Source organism: Agelaius phoeniceus, chromosome 13, assembly GCF_051311805.1.
Source record: "Agelaius phoeniceus isolate bAgePho1 chromosome 13, bAgePho1.hap1, whole genome shotgun sequence".
NCBI classification, from domain to species: domain Eukaryota; kingdom Metazoa; phylum Chordata; class Aves; order Passeriformes; family Icteridae; genus Agelaius; species Agelaius phoeniceus.
The window spans coordinates 15,235,358-15,256,546 of record NC_135277.1 but is presented as its reverse complement, the minus strand read 5'-3'; the positions used below and the strand labels follow the sequence as shown (position 1 = coordinate 15,256,546).

The 21,189-nt window shown below is 39.4% G+C and overlaps 1 protein-coding gene across 5 annotated transcripts in view; it reads left to right on the top strand.

The window, feature by feature from the left end:
• Positions 1–20,730, top strand: part of TRPM1 (transient receptor potential cation channel subfamily M member 1) — a 77,829-nt gene extending 57,099 nt beyond the window's left edge. For 2 of the 5 annotated variants that reach the window (XM_077185480.1, XM_077185481.1), the window contains exons 17-28: positions 483–772; positions 1,280–1,508; positions 2,952–3,074; positions 3,413–3,544; positions 5,534–5,662; positions 5,970–6,221; positions 6,791–6,983; positions 10,091–10,111; positions 11,734–11,878; positions 13,955–14,154; positions 15,215–15,347; positions 17,205–20,730. In XM_077185480.1, the coding sequence (XP_077041595.1) occupies positions 483–772; positions 1,280–1,508; positions 2,952–3,074; positions 3,413–3,544; positions 5,534–5,662; positions 5,970–6,221; positions 6,791–6,983; positions 10,091–10,111; positions 11,734–11,878; positions 13,955–14,154; positions 15,215–15,347; positions 17,205–18,468 (3,111 nt within the window). In that variant the 3' untranslated portion in view covers positions 18,469–20,730. The remainder of the gene's footprint in view (positions 1–482; positions 773–1,279; positions 1,509–2,951; positions 3,075–3,412; positions 3,545–5,533; positions 5,663–5,969; positions 6,222–6,790; positions 6,984–10,090; positions 10,112–11,733; positions 11,879–13,954; positions 14,155–15,214; positions 15,348–17,204) is intronic. The other 3 variants (XM_077185482.1, XM_077185484.1, XM_077185483.1) reach the window with 3 other exon arrangements.
• Positions 20,731–21,189: the final 459 nt, after the last annotated feature.

Genomic DNA, 21,189 nt, shown 5'->3' with positions numbered 1-21,189 from the left:
TGGCCTGCACGTCAGTCAGAAAAGTGCTCTGGTACCTGGAAGATGTGCAGGGATAGACACAGACATGTGGAATCAGAAAGACAGTGGAGCCTATCTGTAGGGAATTCAGCTTTGTTAGAGTCCCACTGACACTGCAGAGGAATTCAGTAAATATCAATTTGTTGCAGGCCAGCCTGTGCAATTCCAATGAAGTTGGGATCTGTGTACAATGCAGTGTGAAGGGATGCCTGCAGTACCGGGGGGTCTACTGCACTTTTCCAGGAAGGGTGACTCATAATTATGTGTACAAGAAACAGCACCCTGCACAAAAGCTGAGTCTGTGTGTGCTTGCCCAGTGCATGCTTGCATTGCATTCATGGTAGCAAACAGCAAAACCAAGGTAGAACTTTGAGTGTTAATGTGTCCTCTCAGTACTTGTTCCATGCATGGTGCTGTTGTCAGGTGAGCTGTTAAAAGCTGATGGGAACAATTTTTCTTCCCAGGATGATGAGCCTCCCACCAAAGGGAAGAAGAAAAAGAAGAAAAAGGAGGAAGAGATTGATATTGATGTGGATGACCCAGAAGTCAGCCGCTTTCAGTACCCCTTCCATGAGCTGATGGTGTGGGCTGTGCTCATGAAACGGCAGAAGATGGCCCTGTTCCTTTGGCAACGAGGGGAGGAATCCATGGCCAAGGCTCTTGTGGCCTGTAAACTCTACAAGTCTATGGCACATGAGTCCTCAGAGAGTGAGCTGGTGGATGACATCTCTCAGGATCTGGACAACAACTCAAAGTTAGTAGATGCAGAGCAGATTTTATATCTACTTGCTGAGAAACTTTACTTTTAGTTCAGTACAATAATTTCTAAATGTAGTTTCACAGAATGCCATTTGGAGCCAATTTATCAACTACAGATAAGGAAAAATGTGGTCTTGGGATCTCAAGGCAACACTAGCAAGGAGAAGACTTGCATTTTTTCAGACAGAATTCATTCTTTCTTGAGCTTCTCCCTCTAAAACTAGCTAGTTCTGTTTCACAAAGTTATTTTTAGAATTTACTCCCAGAAATTAAGGAGTATCTGATGCTATCTCTAAACTGCCTTAAAGATGTTTTGGTCTAAGTGAATTCCCTCTGTTCATTAACAGTGTGTTTGGAACTTTTGTCAACTGTCCCAAACTAAGAGATTAGTTGTTCTTGTGGATACATGTCTGTGGATAAGCATGATGCCCTGTGAACAGAGCTAAAAACCCAAAGCAGACTGATTTCTAAGTCAAACTTCACTGATCTTATCTTGTTCCAGAGATTTTGGTCAGTTGGCTGTTGAGCTCTTGGATCAGTCCTATAAACATGATGAGCAGATTGCCATGAAATTGCTGACGTATGAACTGAAAAACTGGAGTAATTCTACCTGCCTGAAGCTGGCTGTGGCAGCTAAACACAGGGACTTCATTGCTCACACCTGCAGCCAGATGCTCCTGACAGACATGTGGATGGGGCGGCTGCGCATGCGCAAAAACCCCGGCCTGAAGGTATTTCTGTTCTGCATCATCTCCAAAGAGAGCTTGGTGGGTGCAGCACTTTGCTACACATAGCAAAAGTCACATATTTAGAAATGTTTCAAGAACATATCTGTTATAAAGCTAATTTCTTTAGCTTCCAGTTTCAGGATATCTAAGGAATATTACGCTATGACAAAGGAAAATATAACTCCATAAAATACTTAGCATGATTGGAATCTGAGAGACAAATTGTGGCTTTCAATAAAGCATGAGATTTGTTAATTGAGAACATGCTCCTATTAAAAATCAGTTGTAGACAAGCAAAAATATTTCCATTAAGGGTCCATGCAATGGGAATAGAGATAAAATAAACCATATGTGGACACATGCTTCTTAAATTGCTTAATACCTTAACAGTTGAGACTCAGTGTTGAAAAGAGTGAAATCTGTGCAATTGCATTGTGTGAAACCATGTGATTTTTATTTCCTGCTTCTGTCATTTGATGATGCAGTCTCTCTTACTGATTTTAGTATTTCCTAATTGTTTGATTTACAAAAAAAACCAAGTGATGTGAGGGGGCTCTAAGAAGAGAAACACGAGTGAGTCAACACCAAGGAAGCAGAGCAGTGTTTGCTTGTGTGTGTTTTCATGTGAATGGAATCCTTTCTGTGTTGAGTTATGCAGTTGCTGTCACCCATATGGAGACCCATCCTGCTCACCTCCTTATTTCCTTAAATCCCCATTGACAAAGTGCTGTATCTGTTTTCCCAGGTATGATTCCCAAGTTTGCTGACATACACATTGCACTGTCTCTGCCATTCTCAGTTTATTTCCACTTTCTCATAGCTCCCTCTTAAACCTGTTTAAAATCTTCAGGGAGCTGAATCTGCCTTTCAGATTGCATCATGTTACCTCCCAAATCTGTTTATTAGTTTCCTTTCTTTTTTCCAAAGAATTAATTAACCTCCTGATGTTTGTTCTGGTTTATTACCTGCCTTCTTTTCTCTGCTCCTTTTCTGTACTTTGGCTTGTGTTTCTGTATCTAAGCAATCTCATATAGTAAGAGAATTTTCCCAGGGCTATCTGCAAAGATTCTTTTACCTTTCATAGTTTTTTTTTAATTATTAAAACTAATGCTAGTAGGTGTCTGAAGTAACTATAAACTCCAGTTACAAACCTGAAGGCCTCTTTTAACCACTGTGTCCATTCCATGGCATTTCTCTGCACACTAATTTTGAAGCACAATTTCTTAATTGCAGGGTATTTGTGGAGATGGGAGGCTTTCCTGGGTGCTATATTTTAATGAAATACCTTGTTGCCAATGCTTCTTAAGTACTTACTCATTTCTATAGGCTTGAGGATGGCAGAATATCTTGAATACTATACAAAAAAAATATTTTGGGTTGGGACCTACCTTGTTACAAAATCCATAATATAAACAAATATTGAGTTGAATTCTTTCTTGTTCACAGGTTATAATGGGAATTCTCTTCCCTCCCACAATCCTTTTCCTGGAGTATCGCAGTTACGATGACTACTCCTACCAGACATCAAAAGAAAATGAGGAAGGCAAAGAAAAAGAGGAGGAAAATGCGGTCAGTAATTGAGATTATTAGAAAGTTCTAATATCTCAGAACTGCTCATTTTTCTGACTTTTCTGATCATGCTGTAGCTCACTCAGGTTTAAATCTCAACTCCCTCTGGGGGATAAAATCAGTTTCCCAATTATGGGAGAATATAGACTGGATTCTCAGGGCATGGGAAGTGTTTGTGTAGTTCCAGATTTACAGAATTCTATTTATATACTTTTAAAAAGAGTTGTGTTGCTCAGGGGAATCCCTGCATAGTTAACAGTTGGCTGGGGTTGTGGTTGAGGAAAACTACTATTTTTGCTGCTGTGTATTGATGAAATCTGACAAATTTGGTCTTCCAGGATGCAAATGCAGATACAGGCTCCCGAAAAGGGGATGAAGAGAATGGAAAGAAAAAACAACCAAGCCTTCCAATTGGAACAAAGATCTATGAATTCTACAATGCACCTATTGTCAAATTTTGGTTCTACACAGTAAGTCAAGATGATAAAACTGACAGTGATCATTTTTCTCACACCTGTGAAACTGAAAGGATTCCAATGTAAAAGTAATAAATATATAATAGATTGTTTTACTGACTTTTGTGGAATCTGATGAGTAAAGCACTCCCTTTATTATGAGGAAAATGCACAGACAGTGAAACAGAATGGATAATAACCAAAGCTGACATTGTCAGCCTCTAAAGCTCCTATGTGCTGTGAAGGAGGCTCTGTGTGGAATACACCAAACGAAGTGCAAGCTCCACAATCCAGCCACTCAAATCCAAACTAGGCTGGATTCTCTTCCTTTCTAAAGGACCTGGCTCTGTTCTGCATTGAAATGTCCTTTAGGCCCCAAGAAGCAGCTGCATGGCATCATTGCCACTTGCCCTGTTGCTCAGATGGGTGCAGCCTAGAAGGGAGCACAGATCCCAGTCTGCTAAGACTTCATAGGTACTTTTAATAAAACAATTAAAACCAATCTAAACTAAAATACTTATTTTTGACAAGCATCTAATTTTCTATTTATTGCATCAAGAATCATCTGGTGTTAAACTGTCATAATTAAACAGAACATCTGCTCATGCTACTGCTGATAAATTTTGTGTGTGCCTTGTTAAAGGTATACTGGTTTCTTATGTGTTCAAGATTAGGATGCCTGATATCTGATAGATCATAGTAATATGCAGGTTTTTAGTTTTAGCATATTTTAATCACAAAACACTTCATTGATCCCTTTCTGCTGCCTGAGTTAATAATTTAAAAGCAAAATTCCTATTTAATTTCAAAGAAAAGTGTTCAACATGGTTTTACAGTGCAAAGAAATTACATTTTAGTGGGCTAAAAAAGCCCCAGGCATAAAGGGCCTGGTTTAGAGTGCTTCAGAATTGCTGTTTTTCTTCTTTCAGCAAATGAGATAATTCAGCTGTCTGGATCATATGTTCCACAGCCTCTGGGATTCCTTTAGGTGCTGGAGGCCCCTGGCTGTGGCAGTGTGGAAGGCTTTGCAGCAGGCCTGCTTCCTGCAGAGAAGGAAATTTTTTTTCTTGTGCAAGTAAAGGTCTTCAGCAGCTGAGTATTTCACACTTGGCCTCCACACACAGGTTCATATGAATGTCCTAATTAGCACAGTTATTAGGGAACTGAGTAAAGGGGGCTTTGCTTTCCTGCATTATCAGGCCCCTCAGCTAAGAGGATTTTCCTGCCTTCTGTCTGGTGTTTCTTCTCTGGTGATGCAGCCTTCTCTGCTCTTACTGAATTAGGCTTCAGCAAGAAACTTGCTCCTGAGACTGGGAGCTGCCTAAAGTAACCAAAACACCTGCAAACCTACTGTCCATGTAGAAAGATTTAAGTGACAAGTGTAGGAAGAGGGACTGATAAACAAAGTCTGTATGCCTCTGGCTTCAGCTGAAGAGTGTATTCTTCCCAGATGGGCTCAACCACATCATTACAGAGTGGAGAAAGCAAGTGGGCTGTATGGCTCTTTATTTTCCCTACCCCTCTAGGCAGGTGCTGCTCACAGCTTTACTCCCTGTTCTGCCTTGAGATGGTGGGTAAACATTTCACACTGAAAATTACATTCTGTAGAAAACTCCATTTGCTCCCTGAAATATCCTTTGGTTTGTTACTGTTTTGCTTCCAGGTTTGTTTTTTCCCTTTTAAGTCATTGAATCCTTTTGGATTTCTTAACTCTGGGTTTCTAAGGTCTCAGAATTTTTTAGTTTGGCTGGTCACCAAAGGCTGCTGTGCAGCTTGGAGACACCAGCACCACCAATTTGACATTTACATGAGTGGTTATAGAAAACTGAGTGTTAGCTCTTTAGGCTTACACTAATAATTCAGGACTGTGTAATGGAAATTAGTGGAGACTGGGGGTTTTTTTGTGTGTATAAGTTATCTCAAGTAACTGAATACTGCCCAGTTTGGAAGGATCCTAGAATGCATCATCTAGAATCCATGAAGGATTTTCCTCTTTTTTGGCAGATATCATACCTTGGTTACTTGATGTTATTTAATTACATCATCTTGGTGCGGATGGAACGGTGGCCATCAGTCCAGGAATGGATTGTCATCTCTTACATTGTGACACTGGCTTTGGAGAAAGTCAGAGAGGTAAAGTCTGCCCATACCAACAGCTCACAATCCTCAGAATGAAGCTTGCTCTTTATAATGGCCTGGACTTGTGCACAGGGTTGAGAGGTCACACAGCAGAGAGAAGAATCTCATATTCTAAATATACTAATAACTAAAAATATTCTTGCTTGAAACAAATTTTGCTGACAGTCTAGGGTGTCTGATATTCAGACACCTGTTGGATATGACAAGATTGGTCTTTTTTCATGACCATTTCTTTAAAAATGTAACTTGGAGTTTTTTCTAATTGTTGTAAGTTCATTTGTTTGTTTGCTTTTTGTTTCAGATTTTAATGTCAGAGCCTGGCAAGCTGAGCCAAAAAATCAAAGTTTGGCTCCAGGAATACTGGAATATTACTGACCTGGTGGCTATTTCAGTATTTATCATAGGAGCAATTCTTCGCCTGCAGAACCAGCCTTACATGGGTTATGGAAGAGTGATTTACTGTGTAGATATCATTTTCTGGTACATTAGAGTGCTGGATATCTTTGGTGTGAACAAATATCTGGGACCTTACGTCATGATGATTGGAAAGATGGTTAGTGCCTAAATTGCTATAAATTATGTCTTTAAGAACTCCATGTGAAACTAAATTCCATTCTCATTTAAAAAGAAGTTTTCTATTGAGTAGGACTGAATACAGCCTGTGAAAAGTTGCCATGTGAATTTCATGCACACACACAAGATGTAATACTCATGCAATAACAGATTGCAGGTACACCAGGATCATCCAGACACCCATCAGCAGTGCACAGGAGATGGTACAGCAATGATTGATATCATCTCTTTGCAGCCACAGAGGAGGCCTGTGCTTGAAAGCACAGCATACTACATTTGATGCAAAGGAATGGGGATAGCAAAGGTTTTATCGTTTTAAGTCTTTTGAAGTATAATCTGGTATTCCTTTAAGTAACTGCTTTCTCTGCCTTTGTATGTATGCTTAATACCTGAGTGGAGTAGTACTTGAAGTACTAATGAGTAGTACTTAAAGCACGATGTCAAGCAGATTCTCCTTCTGTTTGCTGCAATGCTGCTGGCAGACAGACCTGCCGCTGTGCTCCGTGGTGTGCTGAGAGCCTCTCTGTGGTGCCTCCTCTCTCTCTGCAGATGATTGACATGCTGTACTTTGTGGTCATCATGCTGGTGGTGCTGATGAGCTTTGGGGTGGCCCGGCAGGCCATCCTGCACCCGGACGAGGAGCCCTCCTGGAGGCTGGCGCGCAACATCTTCTACATGCCCTACTGGATGATCTACGGAGAGGTGTTCGCTGACCAGATAGACCGTAAGAGTAGAATTCATAGTAAGAGTCTGTTTCCTGTTTCTCAGGCAGATGATCAGATCCAAATTAAAGACTGCTTTTAATTTGGAAGTCGTGTTTTTTCGCTTTATGATGATATTGTTGTTGTTTTCTTGTGGCAGACCCGAGGCTGAGCAATTTTCTCTTCCCCACCCACGTGTCTGCTCTCTTGGTTTATATTCAGATTCAGTTAACACAGGAAGTGATGTAGTCTGGAATATTCTCCTGTCCAAGAGTGTGGCAGTGTGAAGTGTTCTGTTTACTTGCAGGGATCAACAGAGATCATTCTGAAATGTTCTTTTCATTCAGAGGTTTACTAAGAGTCAGTTCCAACAGAAGAAAAAAAGAAATAAATCCCTTGTGGAGGGAGGTTAAAATACACATATCCTTTCATCTCCAACTCACAAGCAATGAGCTCATACATTTTTACTCCCAGTCATACATCTGTCTGCTTTCAGAAACGTTTCCATTTCATTAATCACTCATGTTGTTCTTTTCTACACCTGTGGGAAAACAAAACAAAAAAAGCAATCTCCACTTGATTAGCTTTGGATGTGGAAATATCCTTTCTTACAGGAATCCTGCACACTTTAAAAAAATACCTGTCAGCATTTTAAAGGAGATGTAAGCTGTCCTGTTACTGCTAATTTTGTGTTAATATTTGAAATTTGTATGACAGTCCAATGTGCAGCTGGCCTCCTCTAGTGTGTATCATGTAGTTTGCACTTTATCTGAAATAATACAAGCTGCTGTTTCACCTTTGTATTATTTGAGCCACCTGCATACACTGACAGGAAGGGAAGTGGAAGGATGAAGAACCTGAAGGTCTGAGTTCAAAAACCATTAAGGTTCATCATCATGAGAAGCTTTTATTCTAAATGTCATTAAAGTGTACTTTAACTGTTTAGACAGGAGTAAAGTGTCATTAGTCTTTTTCTGAACAGTGCACAATCAGATCAACTTTGTTTTCCTAATGAATGTTTGTTTCAATAATGTAATTTAGGGTACAGTAAGTTGCTCTTGCCAAGTGAAAGGCCAAGCCAGTCATCTGCTGTCTGATAGTGCAGTTTTGGTGCACACGAGAGATCCTGAGCTTATCCTGGTTCACAAGTGGGACAATTCCCCCATGGAGAGGAAGTGACTGTAATGGCCTATCCCTTATCTCATGTTCAGTTTGAACAAAGAATGTTTGCCAGTGTAGACAGTTTGATTTCCTTATAAATCAAAATTCACACCTTACCACCCATCTCTTTAGTGTAAGAGGTGGCCCAGGCTTCTCTCATGCTTCCAGTCATTTCTCAGTCATACACTCAGCATGCTTTGGATTGGAAATCTTTCTTCAGCAGTGCAAAAGATTTGGGGGTCGAAAGGTTTGGACTTTCTGGTTGTACAAGTTCAGCTACTTGGTCCTTCCCAGGTCAGAAGCTTTGCTGTGCATAAACTAGCTTGGAAATGTGTGGCTTGTTTTAATTTTAAAGTAATTCTGGCTATGCAAGGCCTTACAATTGTTCTGTACATTTCTCCTGTGTAGAAGTCTATGGACTGACTCCTGAAGATCTTTTTGCTTTCAATAAGAAATTTTTCACTCTAATTTGTCTGTGGCTCTCTGTAAAGACACCACAAAAGCAGCTTCAGAAGTCATTGGGAAGTAATGGCTATGAGCAGTCTAATATGACTCTGACTCAAGAGCTAATAGCTCATTTTGGCAAGGTCCAGGGGTATAAATCATTTATGGAAAAAGTATTTAATCAAATCTTCCCTCTGAAAAAGGTAGTTGGACTTTGTCAGTAGCTTCTCTGAGGATGGGAAGAATCCTATAGATTCATCTGGAGATCACAAGTCACAGAATTTGCTGGGCTTGGAAGGTATCTTTGGAGATCATCCAGTTGAACTTTCCTGCTCAAAACAGGGTAAATTAGATTTATCCCAGATAGATTGCTTAGGGACTGTCCAGTGATGTTTACAGTATCTTGAAGGATGAAGAGTGTGCAGCCTCTCTGGACAGCCTGGTTTAAATGGAATTGTCCATCTTTCTACCTTTGCCCACTGCTGTTTCTCCTTTCACTGAGAAGAGTCTGGCCCTGTGCTCTTTTCTCCCACACATCATCAGGTATTTATAACATTGGTAAGATCTCCTTGACCTTCTCTAGACTGAATTATCCCAGCTTTCTCAGTCTTGCCTCATTTGTCAGGTAGCCCAATCTCCTTAGTAATGGAGAGTGAATCTCCTCCTCTGTGGCCACAACTGGACTATTCTGATATGTCCATGCCTGATTTCCATGGGGTAGCTGAGAACCAGACACACAAGTCCAAACGTGGTTTCACCAGAGCTGAGTAGAGGCAAATAATTATCTCCCTTAATTTGCTGGTAACGCTTTCCCTAATGAACCCCAGGAAGCTCTTGTGTGGCTCACTCTCTTTAGAAGATGAGAACAAGCAAAAAGTTATCAGCATCTTGTACTCAATGGCATGATATTCTTAAACAATAAAGAAGCCAGGTTGAGTTTTATCAATATTGTGACTTTTCTTACCAGCATTTAGGTATTGGCAGGCAAGTATCCAGACTGGTAGTCAAAATGGGCATTAATGATACTGATGTTTTTACAGTGTAAAATTGCATGCCTATTAATGGAAATGCAGCCATTCAAAAGAAACAGCTGACAGATTCAAAGCCAGGGTGGTTTAAAAAAAAAAAAAAAAAAAAAGAGAAAGTGTTTCCATAACAGCTGAAAGAATGATTTTTGTGTGATAATTTTGAGTTGCTTGGTGTTGACGGCCAGTTTTGTTTACTTGCCAGAAATATCATGTATATTTAAATGATCATCTGCCAGAAGCCTTTTGTGATATATTATTATCATTAGTTTGCTGCCATATGTAACATTTGGGGAAAACAGCATGAAAAGGAAATCGCAGAATGCAATGCATTTTTAACAAAGACATTTTTTCTCAGCATATGTCTCTACTGTTCTGACATTTGAGTTGCTTATCCTTTCTTGGTAGCAGAACTGTATTTCTAATCATCTTTTTTTGGGCTCTGTTTATTATTGTATTGTTTTCTTTTTTCTCTCCCTGCCTCCTTTTCTATTCCATTCCTTTGGACTGGTGTTCAGTCTATGCCATGGAAATCAATCGTAAGTCTCCGGGGAGAGCTGATTATCTCATTTAGCTGAATATGTTCATTAATGTTTTTCTTGTCTAGTTACTTATATTTTAATTGCAGCACTTATGCAATATTCAGGTGTGAATGTTGTTTTTCTACTGTAATAGTTTCATTAGAAAAGAAGCAGAGGAAAACTATTTTGATACAAAATGCAAATCAGAAGTTTTAACTGAGTTGAAGTTGTTGCTAAGACTTGTTTCTATTACACCAACAGTAAAATAATTGGGTTTTTTAAATTATGATGCATAAGTAGCATTGTACAACTAATTCCCTTTGATTACCTAGATACAATATTGCTTTGGTTTTGGCAGTATTTTCATTGGTGCATTGGAATAAAATAAGGATTCATTTAACTTTCCTACTATACTTCTCTTAGGAAAACTAGGAAAAAATGTAGGTCTGATGTTTGAAAAGCAAGTAAAATAAATGCTCTTCATTACAGTCCAAGCAGCTCTTTGAGACCTCAGTAAATAAGCTTAGTTTGTGTTCAAATATTTTAAAGTATTTTTCAAGTGAGGCTGAAGCATTGTGGGTTTTTGCAAAATTTTTAAATATACTGGGTTTTCTATTCACATAAACTAAATCTGTCATGAACTCTGTCAGACTTTGCATTTGCTTAGGTTACAGCTAAGGAACCTGTGGCTGACAAAAACTTTACCTGCTACTAAATAGTTCCAAAAGTTAGCCTTGTATTTGAAATCAGATGTGTTGGCACTGCACTTACAGACAGAACAAAATTGCTGCATTTACCCAACTCCAAGACAGGTCTTACCCAAGGCAACCTATGTAAATTTAGAATTACTTCAGGCAATTATTTTATATTGGTTTGATCAATAGTCTCAATTTTTGTCCCATTGTCAGTAGTCTTAATTTGCTGTTACTATATAATTTTCATTTTAGAATTGGATCTTTTTGGTAGCATTAACCTGCTGGTAACATTAACAGCCCCAGACAGGTCAAGTAACAGTCTGGGATCCATCTAGGGAATCCAGTAAGGGGCAAAAAGAGACAGGGCCAGAGACAGAAGGGTCCATCCAGGGGACTAACACTGGTCCAAGGTCCATCCTGGAGGCAGAGGGGAGACACAGCTCAGGCAGGGACGGGTGTGCGGAGGGGGCACAGGTGTAAACCCCCAGTGAAGCTGCTCAAGGACTTTAAAGGCCTCTTCAACACTCTGAGCCCCTGTAGGTTTTGAATTTATGCTCAGCAATCTGTTACTACTAAAGCAATGCTTTTATCTCTTTGGCAAGGCATGCTTACAAGCTAGGTTTAATAATTTGTTTGTAATTCCACTATTAATATGTATGTGTACACATTAAGATCTGGTCTTTGACTATTACTGTGAGAAAAAGAAAATCCATGGGAATGTGAATAGAAAGCCACACTGTACAGTAAGGAATTGCCTCTCTGTTATGGAAGTTGCCTCGCTAATATGGAAGCAGAATTTGAAGTAGAAATTATACATACTTGCTCCTGGAAATAATCTGTAAAAATTTGGCAACGTTTATGCATGTATCATCAATAAATAAATGAGAATAGTATTTTTAAGTATCAGGCAATTTGTGAAAAATATCTTTCCTTTTTTTCCTTCAGCTCCTTGTGGGGACAATCTTTATGATGATGATGGTAAACGCCTTCCTCCGTGCATCCCAGGGGCCTGGCTCACTCCTGCTATCATGGCCTGTTACCTCTTGGTAGCAAATATCCTGTTGGTAAACCTGCTGATTGCTGTCTTCAAGTACGTAAACAATCATGCAACTTTGTCTTATTGTCGAGATAAAGTTTCTGTTTGAGCCCATCAACTGATTCTGCAAGGGTTTGCATTCACTCAGGATCTCATTATTCCATGGATGTGACTGGCAAATTCTGGCAGCAAGGTGTACCCTGGAGAAGGGTGAGGAAAGGTGGCTTTGAATTTGCCAATTGCAGCAATGGATGTGAGAGAACCTGGCTACTTCCAATTACCTTCTGATGGATAGTGACAGGCCTCAAGGTTGCTGTGGAAAGATGAGAAATAGGATCCATGAAACCTGGCACACACCTGACAGAAACCCATGTAGCCACTGGCAGTCACAGCTCTGCAGAGAACAGCAGAACAAAACTCTGAACATAAAAAGCCTGAGGCATTTCCGCTACATCATCTGGCTTTTGTCTTGTTTTGTTTTCCATTTAGAAAGAGAAATTACAGCCTTGGAGAGTCCTTTCATGACCTAAAAAAGTAGTCTGTATTGCCTTGAATCATCAGGTAGGATGGCTATGTGTTGCCAAGGTCTGTGGCCAATCCAAGCAGTGTGCAGTATGCACATATCTGTATTTAGACTTATCTGGAGTAAAACTACATAAATTTCTGCTGCTTGTTCTTCCTACCTGCACTTAGGTTGCATGCTTTTGCTCTCATGATGTAGGGATTAAAAAAATAATGACTTGCTGGCAATACTTTCTGAACAGAGCACCTGAGAAAAGCACGTGATCCATTTTAGTTGCCTTCAAACGTGTAGTGTTGGAGGGCTTGTGCGTGCAAGCTTGTGTCACAAATGCAAAAAACAGTCTTCCGTGTGCCCAGAAATCTGCAGCTCACAAAGCCTGTCTTTCATTTGATGTATGTAGCTTAAAAGGTCATGAATTTAAAGTACTCAAATGCCAGTCACATAGCTGGGGAGAAGGGGAAGAATCTTACAATGGTAGCTATTATTGGCTGAAGGACCAAGGAATCAGCAGTTTGGGAAGTAGGTCATGCTGTTAACTCCTGCCATCCCAGCCTGCTTGCACAGGGTTGAGACCTAGCTGGGGAATTCCTGCTGTAAAGGAGACACGGAATGAAGACAGATTGTTATTTATCATTGATCACAGTTTCATGTAGACTTAACCTAAAGAAAGTAAAATCTACGTGTACATAGGAATTATTTGGTTTTGAAGAGATGTTTTAACTGGTTTTCTGAATGTAGATATTCTAAAGCACATAGAGGTAGGAAATAAGTGGACAAAAAATATAAAAAGGAAGTTGCAGTATTATCACCATCATAGAAGTGGAGTGAGCTGTCTGAAGATACTTTAAAATAGCTCGAAAAGCCTTTTCTTAGACAGAATATCAAGTCTGCTTTCTCTTAGCTGGTATTTCATAACTGTGACTATTGTTATCTCTGGATTTACTACTATCACTTCATATCAACTGAATTTCAAAATTAAACATCTTTGAAACACACCTTACTTTGCTGTAAAAATGATGAAGCTTCCAAGAATAAATTCCTTTACAAGAATATGAACCATGTTTTCGAATCAGAAGTTTGAGGGAGTAAAGTTTGAATTTAGGACATTCTGTGAAAACTTGAAAAGTCTTCTATGTAGGTCAAGCCGATTAGCATATTAAAGGCAAACTGTGTGAAGCTTCTGAGTTTAGCATACAAAATACTTTTCATGGATTTAATACTTTGTGTAGCATCAAATACTGGCGTGTGTTAAAAGAAATAGTTTATAACCAAACCCCAAAATACCAATTATGTGATGCATAAATTGTGTGAGTTTGTTTTCACTGGCACCTAAGGGATTTGTACAGTAGGAGCAAATGGTCTGAGAGGACTCTTCTGAGTGGTGCCTGAGGGATGCAGAGCACCTGCTGTTTGCTACCTTCAAAAGGAGTAGTGAAATCATGAGTTCAATTTAATCCTTAGTTCAGCAGCACCCACAAAGAGCTGAACCAAGCAAATCCTGTGGCTCCATGAGGTTGTTTAGCTGCTGCTTTTTTCAACACAGTACTTGCTCAGTGAGAAGTGAGATTAGGGACCTCATAGAAACTTGTACCTATGTTTCCTTTCAGCAATACCTTCTTTGAGGTAAAATCAATATCCAATCAAGTCTGGAAGTTCCAGAGATACCAGCTGATCATGACATTCCATGACAGACCTGTCCTGCCACCACCAATGATTATCTTCAGCCACATCTACATCATCATCAAGCGGATCTGCTGCCGCTGCAGGAAGGGTGATGGAGACCAGGACGAGCGGGACAGGGGACTGAGTATGCAAGAAATCTTCTCTAAATTGAGCTCTTTGCACCATATTAGCAGAAGACAGTGTGGGCCAATATTTGTATCAAGTCAACAACTCTTGGGCTCTGAGGTGCCCGAGAATTTGAACTCTCAGATGCTAATAAAGACCTCCTTTAACATGCTTTCTTAAAACAGTGAGATGGTATCTGCTCAATCCAGGAGTTTACCAAATTCTGGTGAAGCCCATATGTTGGGAGGGGCAAACTGGAATAACAGATGGGATACAGTTTCAAATGTCAGCTATAGTGTCAGCTCTGTGATTGTGAGCAATCTGTGACTGTGAGTATCCCCACTATCATTTGGAGATTTATCTGTCATTTCACAGGGAAACTGTGAGGATTCTTCTCCTAACATACTCTGTAACTGTTAATTAATATTTTCATTATATGCCTCATGGAAATAATGTGAGGGATGCTCACAACATCCCTCTAATTCTACATTTCACAGGAAACATTTTTGCACAATAGGAAAAAGGAAGAAAGGAAATGTAATGCTCCTTCCAAATGCAAAGGGACAAATCCAGATAAAGGATGAATTGTTCCCAAAAGCTTATATTCCCCTTGGATTTTTCTTATGTGATTAGAAATTTCTTAACATCTTATCCAAAGAATATCTCTGAACAATCTCCTAAGTTTATCTGTTGCCTGTAAGTCGCATCCTTTTAAGAATAACACTTGAATGAAGGAACAGCCAAAGTGGCAGAGATTGCCCAGGTCTTTATCTTGTAAAATCTGGTCAGTTTGTTCAATGCACAGCTGTTGAAAAGTTCCAAAGTCATTCAGAACATAGAGCCCCCTGTGGATGGCCATGGAAGCAGATAATGCTCATCATGCATTCCATTGCCCTCACAGCTCTGCCCATCTTTAGCTAAGTGCTCATTGCTTATTTTAAAAAATCATCTGTTCATTTAGTGCAGCAGTAGAATCTGCAGTATGGCCATGTCTAAAATAAACTGCTAATTTGGATTTAAACTGTCTGCCAGAAATTCAGAAAAATAAAACTCTTCTTTTGTTCTTCTCTTTTGCACAGAGTTATTTCTGAATGATGAAGAGCTAAAGAAACTCTATGAGTTTGAAGAGCAGTGTGTAGAAGAATACTTCCAGGAGAAAGAGGATGAGCAGCAGTCATCTAATGATGAACGCATCAGAGTCACCTCTGAAAGGTACCTGTTGTAACAAAAATCCACTCTATCTGTTGGGAACAGTCTTTTTAATATCTTCTTTATTCCCATGGTTGAGGGAAAATACAAAAGATTTTGATCTTGAAGGAAGCCACCACCAACTCAGAAGCTGATCTGAATCCCAAATAACTATCTGAGCGGGTACATCTCTCAAAAGAGCAAAGCTCTTGTTATTCCTTCTGTTTTGTCACTAAATCTGCTGGTTTGGGTAGCTTTGTTATAAGAACATCTTTGCTTATGATAAATTTTATGCCTCTTATCTATCTGAGGATCAGAGTGATGCTTTTTATCCATTTGAGAAAATTGCTGCTTGTTGAGCTTCCAACAGTTCATCCAACCATGAGAAACATGTTGGAGCTTAATTACAAAAGCACTGAGGGTTCTTCCCTTGGATCTGTGGTTTACATTAGGGTCTGGCACTCACAACTGCTGAATTTTAATCTCGCCACAGATTCTCTTGCAGGCTTTGAACAAGGCATTTAGCTTTTCAGTATGAACTTCCCCATATAAAAGATGGGGGATATTCTCATGTTAATCATTATGCTTGCTCTGAGGACTAGGTAGTGTTTGCACATTGCTGTGTAAGCACACTGTGCTAATGTCAGCAGCCTTTTTTACCAGGTCACTTGGCAGAACTGTTCCCAAAGGCTCTGCCTATTCTGTCAGTAGATCTAAGTCAAGAGATGGGGTCTTTTGTCACTTCATTGAAATGAAGAAAAATTCTCCCTGTAATGAAAATCATACACATTTTAAACACTCTTTCACTTACTCTATCTCACAGTATTCTGTTGATTAAGTATTCCACATACATTTTTATCTAGATATCTACTTGTATCTTCATTTTAGCATTTGTTATGAATTAGCTCTGTGAGCCATATAATTCTTTAATAGATAAAATTCTTTCTCTTGAGAGAGGCCCTGAACATCTTGCATTATTATATTTGAAATTTGAGAATAGAGAAGTAAACTAAACCTGCTACATATATTTGAGTAGTTTCTGTCACACTGGTTATCCGTGGCAATTTGTCAAATTCCTAGGTATTGTGGCAGAGAATAAAGCAGGGCTGATAAGCCTCACTGATTCACTATGGTCTATGGCCACAAAGCAGATTTGATTATTTCTCATGGCTCCTTGCTCCAGATGCTTCATCATCTTTTGTGTATGGGAGCAAGAAAACGTTCATTTAATTTCCACAGCAGATTTATTAGTATATGATCTCTAAGCCACATTCCAGTTAATTATGTTTATATGCTTTTTTCTAGTACCATCACATCCATTATGATATAAATGATAAGAAGAAAATGGGAAAAAGTATTATTTTAATTGAACTAGACAATAGTTCCATTCCCTTCAGCTGATACAAAATAGAAAGGTATTTCAAGAGCAAAAGCAATCCCATCAACACCAGTATATGTTTCTTTCTCATGCAGCTGCAGAACCTGTTTTACAGCATGCTTTGATGCTATTTTAAGTCAGCCTGTGAGCATGCCATTAGACAGTACTTTTCATGTAATTAATTTGATGCTTCACAGTGAAAGAGAACAACTGAGCACACAGTGGGTGGCACACGCAGAAATGTTAATAGAAGTCGATCCCTAAGGGCTCTTCTGCCATGAATATAAGGGCAAAGTTCAAATACCCCTCTAATATGGTGTACAGAAAGCATAGATAACAAGAAAATGCTCCTGCTTTTGTTGCTACCCATAGGAAAAAAGAACAAGGCATGATAGACACCACAAAATTCTGTCTTAGGAAGAAATCAGGAGCTATGTGCTTGTCATGGGTTACTGCACCATTCTACAGGTTCTGTTCTCTGCTTCCTTTCTTATACTCCACAGAGTTGAGAATATGTCGATGAGGCTAGAAGAGGTGAATGAAAGAGAACATTTCATGAAAGCTTCTCTGCAGACAGTGGACCTGCGGCTGTCTCAGCTGGAGGAGCTCTCGGGCCGCATGGTGAATGCTCTGGAGAAGCTGGCGGGCATCGACAAATCCGAGCTGACGTACACGCGCTCGCGGGCCTCCTCGGAGTGTGACGCTGCCTACCTCCTGAGGCAGAGCAGTGTCAACAGCTCTGATGGCTACAGCATGTACAAATACCACATCAGTGGGGACGAGCTGACCTTTGATGACAGCGCCACGCCCATGTCACCGGCCATGCGTAAAAAAGCCCACTCTATTGGTACCAAAGAAGATGGAGCAGACCCAAGGATGCTGGCTCCAGAACACCAAACTGGACTCCATACCTCGAGTCCTAATGCAGTTGCTGCAGCAGATCACAGTAAATCTACATTAGAAATTGCACAGAATGTTTCCAGAGCTCATTCTGGCTCAGGTGGTTTGGGGAGTGAAAAGCAGGGGGTTTTCAGTAGCGATGGAATGATCCCTCAAAGTGTGAACCAGATGAATGCTGTAACGAACAGTCAGTCAGCAGCAGGACCAGATTTTCAGAACACTCAGTTAAAAGTAGAACGTACCAAGTTAGAAGCAACCATCTCTTATCCCTTGGACAAATCCAAAGCAATGCGCTATTTTCCTCCTGAAACTTTCAGTGCTTGTCAAACCACTATGATGAAGTCAAGGAGCTTTATATTTGCACAAGGTGGAAAGCTGGTTGGAGGAGTTAACAACTGGACCTCAGAGTACAGTACCATTATGGATCAGGTGTGCCCCTCTACAATTGAGCAGTGGGCCACGGAGTGGAAATATGAAGTTGAGCAGCAGCTTTCTCAAGAGCGTCCTCCAGAATACCCTGGGTTGGTCTCTGAAGCAGAAAGGCAAGCAGAGGAGAAGCAGATGGACACAGATGATGATAGTAATGTTGCTGAAGCAGGTATGAGTGCCTCTTACACCTCTATGCCTGCCCCTGTCAAGGCTGAGAAGGAGAATTTCCTGTCAGCAAAGCCAGAAAGGACTCCTGGGTTCCCATCAGTACGCTCCAAGAGTTTGCACAGCCATTCCCGGAAAGCCAAGTCCATGAAGGACAAATTAAATAGACCAGGACATGCCAGCAGTGTAACTAATTTGGTGGTAGCGTTTGGCAGTGCAACAGAAGAACAGAAAACCAGGCAAGAAAATGCATCCACAGAAACTGAATGTTAAAGTGGCTTATGGCCCCTGTTTTACCAACAGTTGAGAGAGAAAGCAGAATGACTAATTGAACAAATTAGGGATTTAAAAATTAATTTCTAAAGGAGAATTGTGAATATATGTATTCCTCTTCTTTTAAAATTAATAGATGCATGTCCTGTTCTTAAATAAATGTTTGCTGGGTTGGGTGAAAGGGAGATGTTCTCTCAGGGGCAGATAAAAGGTAGGTACAGTCCACAGATGCCGAATATATAGATCTTCCTTTGTTCCATTTCAGCCTCCCTCATAAGCTTATTTACTGACAAGCTCATTATAAAGCTCTTAGAGGAAGAGCAATATTATAATGTAATAATTTTATCAGAAGATTTCTCAAACTGAACACATTTTTAACCAGCCTTAGTTTTATCCTTACTTATGCAGCTGTTTTCTTTGTAGCCATGGTGTTTTTTCAGATCAAAACAAAATTGTTGGAGGCAAGGAAAAATTATGCAGTCCCTTCTTTCACTTCTGATTTCATGCCTGCTGCTTAGCTTCTCTTTCAGAATGGCATGACATGGCAGTTCTCATCCACTAAAATAGGTCAGAGTGGCAAAATACTGTTGTGTTTGGAGAAATCTGACCTGGAAAGCCACATGTAGACATATTCTTAATCTGTCCTTGAACTTCAGTGGCGTAATCTTGCTTTCAGGATCACACCTGTCCCCAGCCCAAAGCATGCTGTGACAGCCTTAAACTGTTGAAAACCAGTGATCATTGTTTCAAATATTTTGGGAGATTCTAAGAATATCAAGTACATAAATATTTTAATAATAGAAATCCAGGATGTCCATCAGTGTTTTGTATAAATGAGGATTACAACAGAAGTCCATGTAGACTTAGAATAAGGTTCTGACTTTTCTTAGATGCTTGCAAGGGAAAACAAATCAAAACAGAATGGGAAAGGTGTTCTGATCAGGTGAGACTTTAAACTTTGCTTGAAACAAATCTACTGTGAGAAATTCATCTTCCATTTTGCAATTTCATTATGACACATGAGGAAAAAGGAACAGTTTCTAGGAGTCTGTCTAAACAAAATAGATTTTCCAAATGAGAATAGAAATTCTGTACATTTTCTTGAGTAAATTTCAAAAACAAATGTCAAAGGAGAAAAGAGTCTCTACAACAAAATTGTTTTGAGGACTAAAAGTGGAAATCAGCATCCGTAGTTAGATGTATCCAGAGCACTTGTCTCTGCAGTAGCATTCTAAGTGCTAGGTTTTGATAATTTTCTTCATAATAGCAGGGTGTTATTTGGGTCATTCTTCCCTGTTAAGTTTTAGAAACTTTGATTTCCCATATATTCAGCACCTCTCTTCACAGGGAATGCTTACCACTGGGCAGACAGTTTTGAAAATGAGTTAAAGGCAGAATACTGGTCAAAGGTTTATGCTTAACTCATTACCCATCAGGACTCATTCATAGGCTATTTTGAAAAGGTGTAATTTCTTTTTTCACTCACCATCAGCCCCACAGTACAGGTCTCAGTGTCCTCCTTGACAATGATCTCACAGCATTTTGAAATGCAGAGATTGATGGAAGACTTGATAGATGCATTAATGGTATCTGATTTGTATTGTTTGCATTATATTTTCATGCTCCATCCATTCTTATACCCTGAAGTACTGTTACAGAATGATCGTGGAAAGTGCACAGACATTTTACAAAGTTCAGTCACATTTCTTTTGGATTTTTGCCATCTTGGTTCTTACCAGTAGGTTTGCTGGTTTCACTGCTGTTGGAACGGTGTTGACATTTTGCTTTTTATGTGGGCTTCTCTTTTCAACTTAGGGAACTTGACATTTTGTGCAAACTGAATGACATTTGAAATTGTTTCACTTCCATGTTTACTTCTGTGTTACCATTCTTTGCAACTACATAGCCATTGTGTATATGTGGTTAAAATAGCCTCCAGTTTGCCAATGCCTTTTTATTGTTTGCCTGCACATTCACCAGAAATGGATTCATTAACAAACACAAAGGGATGCAGCTTTTCAGTGCTGAACAAGCAGTATGCATTGTGGAATGGAATACAGTGTGTTGCATACCTCTTGTTACATTGTCTTTATAAAATGTGTGTTAATCATGCTTTTGACCACTTAATTTTTTTAGCACTTATATTGAAAATTTGTCTGATAGTATGTAGATTTCAAACAAAAATATTTTACCTTTGTATTTATATACTTCCTTTGTGTAAAAATATTTATAAAGAAACACATGAAAAATATTATAAATTAATTCAATATACCAATTTTTTCTCTATAATGTCCGAACACTTTACTAATCTGTTTCTTCTTATGCAGTGCATGGGCCAAACATCTTCTAAGCAAATTTTTTTCTTAACAGTTGCCAGTAATTTTGCATAAAATTTTCTACAGAGGGATGATTTTAAGAGGTTTGGATATTTTCTGTGCTCTCACACAGCATGAACTGAATGACAACATCTCTGCCATTACATGTGAAGTAACAACACTTTACTTGTTGGCAGAGTCATTTTGGACAAACAGCCATTTTAATAAGATTTAAATATAGTTTTGTATGTGCATAGAAGACTAATAATAGATTTGGAGCTCACTAAGCAGAATAATGACCAACACATTTGCATGTCTGCCTCCACGCTTTCTTGAATAGTGGCTGAAAGGATGCAGGCAGAGAATTTGCATTTCTGAAGAGGCATGTTTAATACTGCTTTTCAGG